The sequence below is a fragment of the Leptinotarsa decemlineata genome, unplaced genomic scaffold, assembly GCF_025532065.1.
Source record: "Leptinotarsa decemlineata unplaced genomic scaffold, Ldec_3_MD MMD2_tig00001019_RagTag_RagTag, whole genome shotgun sequence".
Lineage (NCBI taxonomy): Eukaryota > Metazoa > Arthropoda > Insecta > Coleoptera > Chrysomelidae > Leptinotarsa > Leptinotarsa decemlineata.
Genome location: NW_027412557.1, coordinates 2,932,501 through 2,947,573, shown reverse-complemented (window position 1 = coordinate 2,947,573; position 15,073 = coordinate 2,932,501). Strand labels below are relative to the sequence as shown.

Below are 15,073 nucleotides of genomic sequence, written 5' to 3'. Positions count from 1 at the left end.
TAAATTCCTGCCCACACGTTAATACTAAATCGCACTTGAGGTCGAATTTCTCGGAACTGCCTGGGGTTGTTTATGCTCCAAATGTGTTCGTTATTTCGGTTGAATATCCCACAATTCGTAACAGTCCAAATAACATTTTACAGGAAAACAGGAAAATTATGTCTTCTTATTAGCCCATTACAAAATGCTAATCGCCTTTCGGGTTCACCTGGATGCAATTTTCGAGATATGTGTATTTTGTAATATTTTAAACCGCTTTTTTGAGATGATTTTTAATGAAAAGGACACGATGTCTAACTTACCTCATACATTCCTCATTTATCAATTTTTTTTAAGTTTCCCGGTCCATTCTGTCTCCGTATTATTTTCTCGGCTTTTCAAATGAACCAAACTTGTGAGATTTTGATCCAATAACTTGAACATAGTTCGATGTGTTTGTCGTCTTTCGGGATACAAGTTTAAATACATTTCCGATGTCCTTGTACAATAACAGAAGGTCATTGAGTGTAACAAATTGAAAGTCAAATTTAGAAACATCAAATTCGAAGTCTATTATGATGAGAATTGATTTTTTTCAATATCTCCCATTTTTCGAGAAGGAAGGATAACTTATGATACATCATTAAAAAGGTTAAATCTGGTTCTATTCAAAACAGAAAGAATTGGAATTTTTCTGTTTTTAATAGAGAAAAGTGAGATAAAAAAAGTTCCTGATGGTGGCCGGATGACGAAACGTCGGATAGCAAATTCGAAAATATCATTATGTAGCAGGGAAAAAGTGGCAAAATGAAAGTGTAATTCATCTTCGAATCCTTCAAAAAATAAAGCCAGAAAAAATAAAAACCACTTTCCGAATTTTTTTTCGGATATCTTCGGATATACTCGGAATTTCAGAACTTTCTCAACGGCATATTGTTAGTCAGGTAAATGCGCTCCTTTGCCCCAATTTAACCATCTTCGTATCTCTCATAGTTTTCGAGATCTCAATGGTGAGATTCAAATTTGAAACACCCCGTATACCCATTGAAAATTACAAGTCACTTCTGGCAGCCCTTTGTGATCGGAGTAGACTGCCATAAAGTTTTGAGGAGGGTAAGAAATAAGATTTATTTTAATTGAAGTATCAGACATAAAATTTCCGGAAATTACTTCCGACAGTTATTTTTCTCAATGGAATTTTTGCCAGGACATTTACATCTCTCCTAATTGTTGACAGAACGCTATAAATATTTATAAAAAATCATTTTTGTCGTTTTATCAGTCTCCAAGTTTCAACAGAATGAATAAAATAAATGAATAATCAATAAAATACAATGCCAGAACGAAATTCCATCACCAACAATTTGCCAGACCGAAAAACATGTCCGAGCTAGTGCAAGTAATTAACAATGATACATCCACTTGGCTGATCAAAATGAAAATTCGATATTTTCAAGGGTATGTACAATGATATTTTTATTTTGGCTTGATGATGCAATCAGAACAGTCTACAAAGGACCACCTCATCGGCCACTAACAGCAAACTTGACGTGTTTGAGCTTATTTTGAAGGTCTCAATAAATGAATAGCCGCAGTGTCAGTGACTTCGACAGGGGATCTGATGAGCCAACCTAGACATGATGGTTTTATTATCCCTCTTGAGTCAGGTTTTTAAAATTATTTTTATTTTGTCGTTGAATGTTTCAAAATTGTACATAAGTAAAAATTTTAGTAACTGTATCTGGCTCATATTGAATCATATCAAATTTGGAGTGCAGTACAGTTTTACTCGTGCGTCGTGCGCCAAAGTTTCGTCTCTTGATAGAGACTTCGTCAGGACGCTAAAATGAAATACAATAGAAAAGAACTAAAAAAAATGGACAATACTTACAAATAATCTGAGTTTCACAATTCAAAATTGAATATTGATGAAAACATTCAAAAAATTGACGCATTGGTATTATTAGTATTTCATAAATGCTCATTGAATGAATCTTATACAACATGTGATTATTTCAAATTGAGAATAATACTGAGATTTTCAATGTCTGTTTTTTTTTGTTCATATTATTAGGATTTTTGTTAATAAAGACCATTTCGTGAAAAGTCTTTTGGACATATATTTTTCTGAATATAAAACTTTTGTTTGATTTTCAAATCAGGTGTAGAATCTTTTAACTGTGTTTTAAATTTGAAATTTGAAATTTTTCTCATCGTGAAAAACGAAGTCTCTATTCAGAGACGAAAGCTTGACAATTTGTGAAATAGAGTAAGTTTGTTTTTTGAACGAAATACGAATGACTCTGTATTCACGGCGACTGATATGATAGTGCACACGAGGATGAAGACGATTTATTAACTTAATAGTTCCACAAACATAATTTTTTTTTTACATAGAGAGGGTTATATTTTTAGAAGTGACTAATTATTTGGGAAAGAAAGCCAAAAACTTTCTTTCCTAATATTTTTTTGAATTTTTAATTAGTATAATGAATTTTTTCTTAAATTGTTTATATTCAACTTCTATCTATTTTACTCTTACACGTATGTTTTCGCTCTAACCCGCAGGTTTCCATATTCCTGCCTTACTTGCACTCGCACAGACATGTTTATTGCTCTGACAGATTGTTGGTGATGGAATTTCATTCTGGCATTGTATATTAGTGATTGGTCATTTATTTCATTTATTCTGTTGAAATTTGATGAAAGGACACACATGATTTTTTTTTTTCATAAATATTTATAGCGTTCTGTCAACAATTAGGAAAGATGTGAATGCTCCGGCAAAAATTCCATGAAAACAAAATAGTGATATTTCAACTGAAATGAAAATCATTTCTCACCCTCCAAGCCAGAAGAGGCTTGTAATTTTCAGTACGTATAGATGATTGACTGTGGCTATATTCGTGATTTTTGACATGACCACCTAAAAATTGGTCACTGACTCTAAGATATTTTATATGAATATGTTAATTATTGATGAAATTATTTATGAAAACAAAACGGAGAGTGAACTTCTCGTTGGTCATTGAATTCGAAGGATTCCAGCTGGTTTGATTTTTGCCCTTTATTTTCTATATGTAGGTTATATGTCTAGTATTTGTTGAAATCGTGGTCGGTCTTTGAAAGGTAGCAAGCATAGGTGGAATTGGTTTTCTTCCGCTTTATGCTTTCTGCATAAACTTCTGGGCATGACTTGTTCATATGTCTACCCCAAGGAGTTACCACTCTCATATTCCTACGTTTCTGTTGAAGTTACTTCACTATTTGGCACAGATTGTGGCAGGTTATATATCCAAAAACAGTGAAAAATATCGAGTCCACCACAAAATAAGTCTTTCAAAGAAAACTATTTTTCTAACGAATACCTCGAAGTTTTTTGCTAAGTTGTAAAAATCCAGCAGAAAATCCACCAGCACTCTGTCCTCCAATTGTAATCCTGTTGATGTTTCCACCAAACAAGTGAATATTTCGAAGGACCCATTCATATGCCAGAACTATATCTTTCAGTCCCAAGTTAGCAGGTATTACATTATCAGCCGTTGTGAGAAATCCTGAAAACAGGCATATACATGAAAACTGTTTCGAGAAAATTATCAATGTCGAAAAGTATTTTGATTCATTTCAATTTTCCGCTTAAAACTACGTACGCTTCTCGCCTACTATATTCGCATACGAAATTCAAAATATATGACTTTCATTCACCATATAAATCATAATATTGTCTAAATTTACACCGGAACTGCAACACTGTTGTCAACGCAATTTTCATCCCGTAGCCTTTAATGAAAAATTAACTATACTGGTTCATCTCCTGATGACACCAATTTAATGCAACACTCTGAGAACAATCGGGATTGAATATTCAAAATGAAAAATATATCTATGAGAAATAAAATTGAAACCACAGTTATAATGCAAGTGGATCAATGTCTTTCGTATATTATTCAAAATGCAGCGTAGTTTTACCCGGCAGACATTTATCAACAAACTGATTTGTAGATACGTTGGAAGAGATTGATGTTTCGAGAGTTCATTTCGAAATATTCATTTTATTGAACGTACCTTTCTCACCTCTATGCAGTTTCGATTTCTGTTAGAGTATTGGTACATGGGATATTTTCTCAGTTTTGGGGCTTTGTTCATTAGACGGGGATGTTAATTATTGATAAATCTTTTATCTAACACGTAGATTACATACATACTGTCAAACTGCGTTGAAAGCAGTCGAGTCCGAGGCACATTGCTGTTTGGGTCGGATCTTTCCTGCACCGATGAGAGGTAATACATGGAAATCGGTCTGTGCGTGATGTATTACTACACTAGTGGATGAAAGAGAAGCATCTGAAATGCTATCATTTTTGAGGTATCTTGCATAAATATCTGCCGGATATATATCCAGAGTGGTATTAGCCGGAAAGGTAGTTATTTTTCGAGAGGCATTTATCCCAACCTACTGTATGGAGTTCGTTGGAAGTTATAAATGTTTGGAAATTCCAATTTGAAATATTTATTTCCTAATACGTATGTATCTCTTCTCGATACTGTCTTTAGACTAATTTTGATTTATTAAAATTTTGGAAACAGCTCTGCAGAATGAGTTCATAAATTGAAACGAAAAAACAGTGGCGATATAATTACTTAAGGAAAGGTTCCCTTATATGATTAACTATCACTATAAAAATAGAAAAACATAAAAAATCATGAATTTTCAGTGATGTTGTTATAAGTTACTTCATGGACGCACTATGTACAATCATAATTCCGTTTACAGAATTTTTGTTTTAGAGGATTTTTCGAACCATTCTAGAACAAAATTTATTAATTTTCAATAGCTGTCTAATACGATTATAACATACACTAACTTCTGGAGATATTCAAAGTTCGATTTATAATAAAATTGATATTTATATGACCAGGAAACCGTTTTCATTTTATTTGATGAATCCGGTCTTAAGTTTTCTACATCGTTAATAAACTATATTTTTATGCTTCATTCATTGATAGTTACTTAGGGTTTCTTGAAAACATGATAATAAATTTAGTTTAAAAAAACTAAGAAATAATCTTTTAAACAACATCGAACTGAAAAGTTGATTTTTTTTCAATAAGCTCAAAACAATAACGAACGAAAAATACTAGTATCATTGTGAAACAAGCGACGGGCGCTTGATATACAAAAAATGTGGCACAAAGCGCCCACGCATTTTTCACAAAATTTCCTAGTATTTTTTGTTCGTTATTGTTCCGAGCTTATTAAAAAAATATATTTTTAACTTTTCAGTTCGATGTTTTTCAAAAGCGTGTTTTTTAGTTTTTTTAAACTATATTTATTTTTCAATTTTTAGTTTCGTATGCTATAAAATCGTATTTTTTATTCTTTTATCTGAACTTTGGGATCAATCAGCCGTATATTGTTTAGAAAAATGACTATTGATAGTTTCCGATTCCAGAGAGGAAACCTGAAAATCAGCCACCTAGCCCAAGGCAGCAGGCGCGCAAAGGAGGGTTACAAATAAGGCAGCAGGCACGCGTGTTAATAAAATAATATACGTACAACGCCATCTGCCCGCGAATAAATCAAACAATAATGTCGATAATTCTGTCAAATATAGATCCCGGGTATTCAAACGCGAATAAATATGAAATGAAAAGGAGAGTTACAAATAAACATACATACAGCCAATAAAAGCGTGATAAATAAAATAATAATAAGAATATACTTTTTTCAAATGAAGAAATACATGTAAATTGAGTTCGACTTATATCAAGGAGGTTACGTACAGCGCCATCTGCCCGCGAATAGATCAAGCAATAATGTCGATAATTCTGGATTTACAAACGAACATACATACATACAGGTGAAGCTAATAAAAGCGTGATAAAAAAATACATTACCAAAGGGACCAAAACGATAATTCATTGTGACAACAACTATGCCGGCATCAATGAAAAATTTAGGATTCCAATACTGATATGCTCCAGAACCATAAAAATACCCCCCTGCGTGTATCCAGAATAGTACAGGTAAAACAACCTTTCGTCTATTGTTGGGTCTCTGGAAAATATGATTATAGCATGGTAGCACAGAGTATGTGCAATGAAATTTCAAAAAACCAAAAAATTGTTGTAGATTTTTGATGTCCAAATTGCAGCAGTCTGAAACTGGTTTCAAACACTCCTTGACCGGGTGGACTAACATGATGATGAGTTATATATCGTATCAAAAGTAGATTAACCTCAATTATGAAAATGAATGTCGCATTTTACGGTGGTGATGGTGATATTATATTCCTTTAGTACATTCATGAATCACAGAAGATTTTTTTATGTTCGTCTTTATCTTTTCCACAAATAATAACATCATCTAGGTAGATGAAAGTTGTAATTCTTCACTCCCTGCTTGCTGAAAGTAAGAAACTGCATTGGTAACCCCAAACGGAACTCTCAGGAACTGAAATGAATTTTCACATGCTTTAAATGGTGAATAGGGTTTTATCAACAGTGCTGAACACTTTGTTTTTCGATACCTTTGAAGTGGGCATGCGTCGAACTCCGTAAATTTTTTCATAACCGGAACATAGTTGTTCACCATACGTTTCATGTGATTAGCATTGATTGTAACAAGAACATGTACCCGCCAAGTTGATTCACTTTTCTCAATGATTTCTTTCGAGATAATTCTTTTTTTTTCCGATCTGATGAATTTTTCATTGTTCTGAGAATATTTGCGAGATTTTATAGCAATGGGCCTGCAATCTTGAGAAAAATTCGCGGAAAGAATGGGTGGAGGAAGTGACTTTCGTGTTGAACTGCAAATTTTGAGAGCAGTCCTTAGTTCAACAAAATTAACTTTAACTGTAAAGTGATCTACGAGAATATCATGTCCAAGTTTAAAATCTGTACAAAGGTTGCCCAAAATTAATAGTTAGTTATATTCGTATAGATAATTTTCCACTTCAAGATCGACTCAACTTCCTTCCATTCGTAACACCTGGCCTAAAGAAGCCATGTCGATTTTCATATCAGAAGGTATTCTTTGCTTGCTATAATTGGAAACAATGGAATTATTGATGAAACTAAAAGTGCTTCCAGTATCCACGAGCCCTGTAGCATCAACTCCATCAATAGTGATTGGTACCCTGGATTTACTGAGACAGCCGGGTAAAGTGGCCGGTAATAAGCAAGCGTTTCTGCACTAGCCACTACTGTTCTGTTACGTATTTTCAGAATTTGTAGGTGTCTACATAGAAGAGTATTGAAATAGTAACAATTGTTACCGAAATTTCAAGTAAACAGAATGTGTGATGAAAATATATTTTCCGGTACAGCTCCTGAGATGTGTAAACGATGAACAAAAGTAAATCTACGGTGCAATGATAAACTATACTCTGTTGAAATCTGTTTCAGATTGAAATTCGTTTTTTCGTCAAACAGCTATCGTTTTCTATGAACGACAAACCTCAAATGTCGAAACTTGTGCAAGTCAAGGATTAACGAGGTCGCACCATTTAACATGCGGTTCCTAGCACTGGTTGGACTACTCACACCAACACAACTGGCTACCGTCCCGTCAACATCAATATCCATCAATGTATATTTTTATGTAGTCTCTTGCTGATATTGGGTACCAATTTATTTATTACACTAAAATCAAATTTCGTTTGTCGTTTTTGCGTTTCACAGGTACATTCCATGCGGTATGTTAAACTAAATATAAATATAATTAATAAATATTGTTGTAATGATTAGGTATGAAATAGGGCTAATCATGAAATATGTGAATATAGATCAAATATTTTGATTAAAATCTACTTGAAATTCAAAATTAAGGAAGCAATTAAAACACTGGAAACACCTTCAACGGCTTGCAACTTCATAATTATTTCCACTTACGAGATAAAACTAAACTGATTATATTTCGGTCTCGTCTCATAAATAATTAAAGTGTACAAAAAGTGATGAATAATTCCTGCCGAGTCAGCTATCGCAAACACCTCATTCTTCCTTTGTGTGCCGAACGGCACACAGAGGAAGAATTGCTCTTTCGGTTAGGCTACCTGGCTGGCGGTACTAGTTGCGTTTATTAATCCGCATCTTACCTGCACAGGTAAAAATCCTTAACTTTAAAAGAATTTTTTAAAGTGTAATTTTTAATTTTTTGCCTTCAGATAAATCCACCAGACATCATTTTTTTATTGTCAGGCATTTTTATTGTTGTTCATATGTGCCATACGTGATTTTTTATTTCATTTGAATAAACAATTCAGAGTATTTTTGAATGTCTGTAATTTTTATATTATGTTCTTCAAACACAATATAACCTAAAATTAATTTGCCAGACGTTAATTCGATTGTTAAGTATTGAATATGAATAAAAAAATAATGAAAAATATTGCGGTATAATGCTTGTGGTTAGGGTTAGAGAGAGACAGTTTGAAGTGCAAGAGAGATAGAAAGCGGCGGCAGCGTATCGGCTAGTGTATGACAGAAAATTTTCAGAATGAGACAGCAAATAATTGCAAAAATACATTACTTACATTTGTTCTTGTAAATACAAGTTGGAATGAAAAAATTTCAACATAAAAATGAAAATATAATTAAAATAAGCATAAATTGAAAAGAATGGAATAAAAACTATATCAAGGAAGGTTCAAAAATTACATTTTTTAATTAAAATATTACTTATTATCACACGTGAATTTCAAATATTTAATGCAAAGTTTCAGATTTTTTTTTTCAAATTAAAATATCTTCAGTCTATAATAGTGTCACAAAAAACGGAGGCAACTTCATAATCATTATCATCATCTTCCCTCTTACTGTCAGAATTATTTATATCATCGTCTTGGGAATTGTCATTGTCTTCCAAAATTCCATCATCTGTAACAGAGAAATTAAAATTCCTGTAATTGTTTTTGTTCGTTATATAATAATTCAGTTTTTATTGATTAATGTTCTATTCAATACTTACTTTGAATAATAACATCTGCAAGTGTGGAAGGTAATTGCTCTCCTACAAACCAGACAAAATCATATTCATCATCGGATGTTGTGTGATGAATTAAACTCGAAGCACTAACCTCACTTACGATTTCACTGTTTATACTTCCCGCAATAGTTTCACTAACATTTGCTGGTGTATTTAATGGCAAAGTATGTGAAGTAGATTTACTGATACTATCTGTTTCAGTCGATGGATCACGGTATTTTGCCATTAAACCTGTGAAACTTCTGTAATATCTGTGATATCCATCTGTTTCATTCACTTCAGTAGGCAACTCGATGTCGCTGTACTTTAATTTATATTTTAAACATATATTTCCTGATATTTCTTCAGTTTATCAACCAGGAAAGGTATGTTTTTATCTTCATGTCTTTTATAGAAAACACATTTCATTTTATCACTGGCCATTATAACAAAATTAATCAATGAAACATCGCAAATAACGAAAACACAAAACAAACATGTGACTTTAGACTGACGCCATGTTGTCCATTTGCCGATGCGCTGCCGTCACTTTCTATCTGTCTTGCACTTCAAACTGTCTCTCTCTAACCACAAGCATTATATCGCAATACTTTACTTTTTTATTTATATTTGATACTTTACAATCGAATTAACGTCTGGCAAATCAATTTCATATTATTTTATGTTTAAAGAACATAATATAAAAATTACAGACATTCAAATATACTTTGAGTTTTTTATAAAAAAAAAATTAAAAATCGCGTGTGGCACATAATTAACAGCAATAAAAATGCCTGGCAATGAAAAATTGATGTTTGGTGGATCTATCTAAAGGCAGAAAATTAAAAATTACGCTTTGAAAAACTCTTTTAAAGTCAAGGATTCTTACAGGTGCAGGTAAGATGCACAATAATAAATGCAACCACTAACGCCAGCCAAGTAGCCCGGACTCTAACCGAAAGAGAAAGAAAGACAGCATATCAAAAAACCAACTGTTCTGAAATTCTTTCTCGAAAACGTTGCTAGCTCCTATACTACAATCGTGAACGATATGAGAGACTGAGGACTAGGGAACGGTGCGGAGCTCAGGATGCGTAGCCCAGTTTGGCTTCACAACTGACAGCCTTGGGAAGCCTTATTTATCTTTAATATTCTAAGGTTGAGTCTTCTGTCTATACTATAGAATCTTCGTAGGGGAAGATGTCATCACGTTTACTCTTAGGCTTGTCCTTTTCAGGGCAGTTGTGTGGTTTGGACTGCCACCAGTGATAATAAATTGATTGTTTGAAACAGCACTGTCTGCTGTTGGATCACAAATTCATTCACTTCATCAGATGCAAAGTTTATGGATTCACTGCTTCAAATTATCGAAATTATTTATCCCACGATGATTCTATTTCAAAAATCAGGGACTTCAGAATGTTTCCAACATACTCTACCCGTGAAGGACTAGTTGTTTGGTCACATTGGTATAGCTGGGTTGATATTTCAATTTATTTTCCTACTCATTGAATTTATTGCTATTTTGTTCATGACAATTTCATTACCTCCTTTTAACTCATTTTAGAAACATTTTATTGAGCCGCTGATAGTACTACCTCATCTCGATATTCTTTAACACTTATATACTTCGCCTTTTCTCGAAAACTACTGAACTCATTGTACGGCCTTTTAGCATTGCTCTGAAAATATCTCGCAATCGAGCCAATGTATTCCTGATGTCAAAATATTTATTACTCAACTACCATGGAACTTGCCCGGATATCTTTGACCTGGACTCTTGAAATGAATGCATGATTATTTAGACTTTTTTATTTAGGATATATCTCGCAATCGCCACCCTTCCTTGGTATTTATCGTTACATGTCTACTGAGACTCTCGTATCAAACCAATTCCACTTTTTATTTCCTGTTTTTCCAGTGGTTTTCGTGGCTTACCTTGTTCTTGTTAAAATGACTTCAAATATCCAAAATATTCAAAGGATCTCGTATTTACTCTCCAAAATATTTATTATACACATACACTCCTGGATCAATGTCAATCTTCTTTCTTTAGTACCATCATCTACAGAATATTCACTCTCACTCTCCACTAGTACATGTACTCCAATAACACTCCATGCAGAAAATATTTCTCAGTAGACTTGCTACGTCTGTCGTATTTGGATGGAAACTGTCTGCTTTTGTGTTCTAAGCAGATTCAGCAGAATATTTTGAACCTCCTCCAGAATAGTTTATCGTTGTTTCTCAATAAACTGTTGCAGACTCGTCCTCAACCAACTTCAAATGTTGGATCTTTGACACTTCATTTCAATGGTCACAAAAATAATAGATTATTAAGTGTCATTTGTTGAATTCCAGAATTCGGAACTTATACCCACACAGCACCAGATATTCAGGGAATATTCCCTCTATGTCATGAAACGAACGTATATATTCCAAATATTCATTGAATATTCTTGGAATATATACATGCCTTTAGAATATTCATAGATTATGCTTGAATGAATATGGCAGGATTATTCCCGAAATAATGTGCATAAAATGTCTATAAACGGATTATTCTCCCGTGAATATTCTAAGAATATTGTCGATCGAATATACCATATGATATATTTTCAAAATATATCCTCACGGTTCTTTTTCGCTAATCTCACAATGATAAATAAATTGGTAATATCGGAAGTACTTACCACTGGAGTATAAACATTTATAAATAGACAATCTTCAGACATTTCCATGGAATCGGGTATCTTAGTGTAAGCTAACGCATTGTTCTGCATACAGACTTTTTTATTAACAGTGGTGTTTAATATTCCATTCCAATCTTCAGCTTCTATGGGTTCCTAGGTAACGAATGTGAAAAGTAATGCAGTTGGAAAAAACAAAAAGAAAAGGAAAGTTCAACGTTTCCTAATCTAGCAGATCTGATCAAATATACCGAACTTCTATGTTGAAAATCAAAACTCATTGTAAGAAAGGTATTTATTTTTCATGATGAAAGCCAAAACACCCATCATGGTTGCATATATTAATCAGAACACTCTTCCCTCTTCAAATACTCACCTCATGAACTGAATAATGGGTTACTAACACGAATGGCTACTACAGATATAGAACAAAAGTGCGAATGTTCAATCAATATTTTTATTCTTTCAAAATAGTTTGCATTATTTGCTGTTCAGCGAGTGTCAAGATTTTAGTTGCCAAAAGATTTGGATAGGCATAGTCTGTATTGTGAATTGTGATGTTCAAAAATTATTCTTTAATATCAATACGGACAATACAATACTCACAATGTTGTTCAGTATCATACCTTGAATCTGTTATGACCAATAGGCGGTACTGCGTATGGAATTTCTTGAAAGGCATAGTAGTCCTTCCCTTTTCCGCTTTTTAGGACATGACCACGAATTTTCCCTGTTTTCTTCCAGAGTTGAACGATAATATCATCCTAAAATTGTGTAGTATAGTATTAGTAATGTAAGAAAGGAATACATGAATGGTCAAAAACAGTAGTTGTTTTATTATAAAAATGCATCAAAGTTATGTGCAACTATCATGCGAACATGCGAACCGAACAAAAATAAATGTTTTACACCTGTATAACTAAAAATTTCTTGTGTGGACCTTTTAGGGTTTTCAACAACTACCTAAAGTACTTCTAATTGGTTTTCCTCAGTACATACAGTTATATAGTCTAAACACCCAGTCTGTTTGAAATCATTTAAACTTCTACAGTTTAGACAGTTCCTTGGAGGAGGCATTTGAAATCAAATAAACTCAATAATCGAACAATAGTTATTCAAAAATGAGAAGTTAATGTCACCAAACTGTCATAATGTTTTCTTTCAACCCTCATTTGTTTTGTGCCATGGGTATAAGCAATCATTTTAATAGGATTTTATGTTTGTCGATTGATTTGTACAATAATTCACATACAAAATGTTGATATTGAATGAAAGTTTTTAAATATGCATATTATCATGTTTTATATTTCATCTTGTAAAATATATGGTTTGCAAAATTTTAAAGTTGAGATGAATATCGTTGCAACTAACATGAAGTTTGTGATTCCCCAAAAAATCAAAAATCTAAGGAAATTTCACAAATATCTTGAATTTGTGACACTCCAATAACTGTTGATCACAATGCTCAGTTATCAAAGTAATCATCCCATTTTACAATGTTTCAATGTTGACTTATGTTTTCAAATAATTTTATATTTGACACTAGTTGTTGCCCGCGGCTTCGCCCGCGTAGAATTTGGTTTTTCACATTAGGTTTCGTGACAGATCACTTTAAATAAATAGTTACAATATATCAACCCAAAACTTCAGGTTTCCAACTTCAAAACTGATGAAATTCGATACATTCTTCGTTAACCTATTTTCCTCCTTGGAGGTGGAAATTCCTGATTCCCTTTCTTGATGCTTATTTACGCTGTACAAAGAACCTACCTGCATATTTCAAGATTTTAGGTTCAATAGGTTCAGCTGTACTTATACAAAATTGAATAGCATTAGCAAAAAAAATTGGAAGGATTAGAATAGAATACATTGGTAATCCTACTCCTACTGTTTAGAAAATCTGTTTGAAAATCTGTTTTTCCGTTAACCAGCTGTTGCATCCCTACGAACGACAACCCTCAGAAGTCGACACCTGTGCGAGCTAAGGAATAACGAGGTCTTATCTGTGAACGTGTGATTCCTACTGATATTATAAATGCGTTAAATTTGTGAGAATGAATGAATGTAATGTATGTATTCAGGTTTTTTATTTTTTCACGCCTAAACAGCTCAACGGATTCAAATGTCTGTTGGTATATAGATAGATCAGGACCTGGAATAACACATAGGTTAGGTTCCCACGGTAACGCGGGTAAAACAGCGGGGAGCAGCTAGTATTCTATATGTGGGTACCTATTGATTGACTGACACTCTTATATTAACGTACAGCCGAAGCTACTGAACTTTGAATCTTGAAATATGCAGGTATGTTCATTATATTGCGTAAATATTCAGCATGAAAGGGAATCAGCAATTTCCACGTTCAAGGATGAAAAATAAAGGTTCAAGAATTGTATTGAATCCCGTCAGTTTTGAAGTTGCAAACCAGAAGTTCTGAATTGATAAAAAAATATTGTAACTATTTGTTTAAAATGGTCTGCGACTAAACTTAATGTGACAAACCAAATTCTACGCAGATGAAGCCGCGGGAAACTGCTGGTAATTCATATTATTAATTTTTAAATATAGTTACTAAAAAAATATGACAACTGCACTGAGTAATGAGTAGCTTCAAGAATCTAATTATGTTACCTATAGAGACATTTGGAAAAATAGCACAACTGTCAACGATGTGTCTACCCCGCGCATCGTCCCCCGTCGTCTTACAATAGACACAACACGTAATGGCTCACTGCGTTGCGTACAGTTAAACTTATCGTGATAACTTTCAAACGATTCGTCCAAATTACTAAGTGTGAAAGACAAGGTTTATCAAATATTTATAACGACAATTTTATCAATTTTCATAAGAATTTAAGAGATATTCTAAAATGTGCATTGTAAAAAAAGTATCCAATTCAATTGTATTAATGGCTCAGTATTTTATATAAAGTAGCTACCACATAAGATGTATATGTATGCTATCGCGGACTTTTATTTAGAACTATGAGATGAACAATCTTACGGTTCATTATCTGCATGTAACTCCAACGGTATCTGCTTTAAATCTGTTTCAAATCTGTTTTTTCGTTAACCAGCTGTCGCACCCCTACGAACGACAACGCTCAGAAGTCGAAACTTGTTGCGAGCTAAGGATTAACGAGATCTTACCTTTTAACATGTGATTCCTAACACGGTAGAGGCAGTATAGACACGCCAAGATAGCTCTCAGGGAGCAAGAAATTTTCCAACTCACTCAATACTTATCCTCATATTATGACCAACATATATATTATTCTGACGTATGAGCTGTAGTTATGTTGATTTTCATCTAAATCCGGTCAGTCGTTTAGGCATGAAAAAACCACAAACATACATACATCCTCACAAAATTCCACATTTATAATGTATATATATATATATATATATATATATATATATATATATATATATA

The 15,073-nt window shown here is 33.2% G+C and overlaps 1 protein-coding gene and 1 long non-coding RNA gene across 2 annotated transcripts in view; one reads left to right on the top strand and one right to left on the bottom strand.

Moving 5' to 3' along the window:
* The window catches only part of LOC141482297 (uncharacterized), a 99,223-nt gene that overhangs the window by 17,040 nt on the left and 67,110 nt on the right, over positions 1–15,073 (top strand). The window lies entirely within an intron of this gene.
* LOC111516435 (para-nitrobenzyl esterase-like) overlaps positions 1–15,073 on the bottom strand; it is a 95,905-nt gene that overhangs the window by 38,607 nt on the left and 42,225 nt on the right. The window contains exons 3-6 of the mRNA XM_074175328.1: positions 12,267–12,404; positions 11,644–11,796; positions 5,878–6,037; positions 3,348–3,533 (exon numbers count right to left, since the gene is read on the bottom strand). Of these exons, the coding sequence (XP_074031429.1) occupies positions 3,348–3,533; positions 5,878–6,037; positions 11,644–11,796; positions 12,267–12,404 (637 nt within the window). The remainder of the gene's footprint in view (positions 1–3,347; positions 3,534–5,877; positions 6,038–11,643; positions 11,797–12,266; positions 12,405–15,073) is intronic.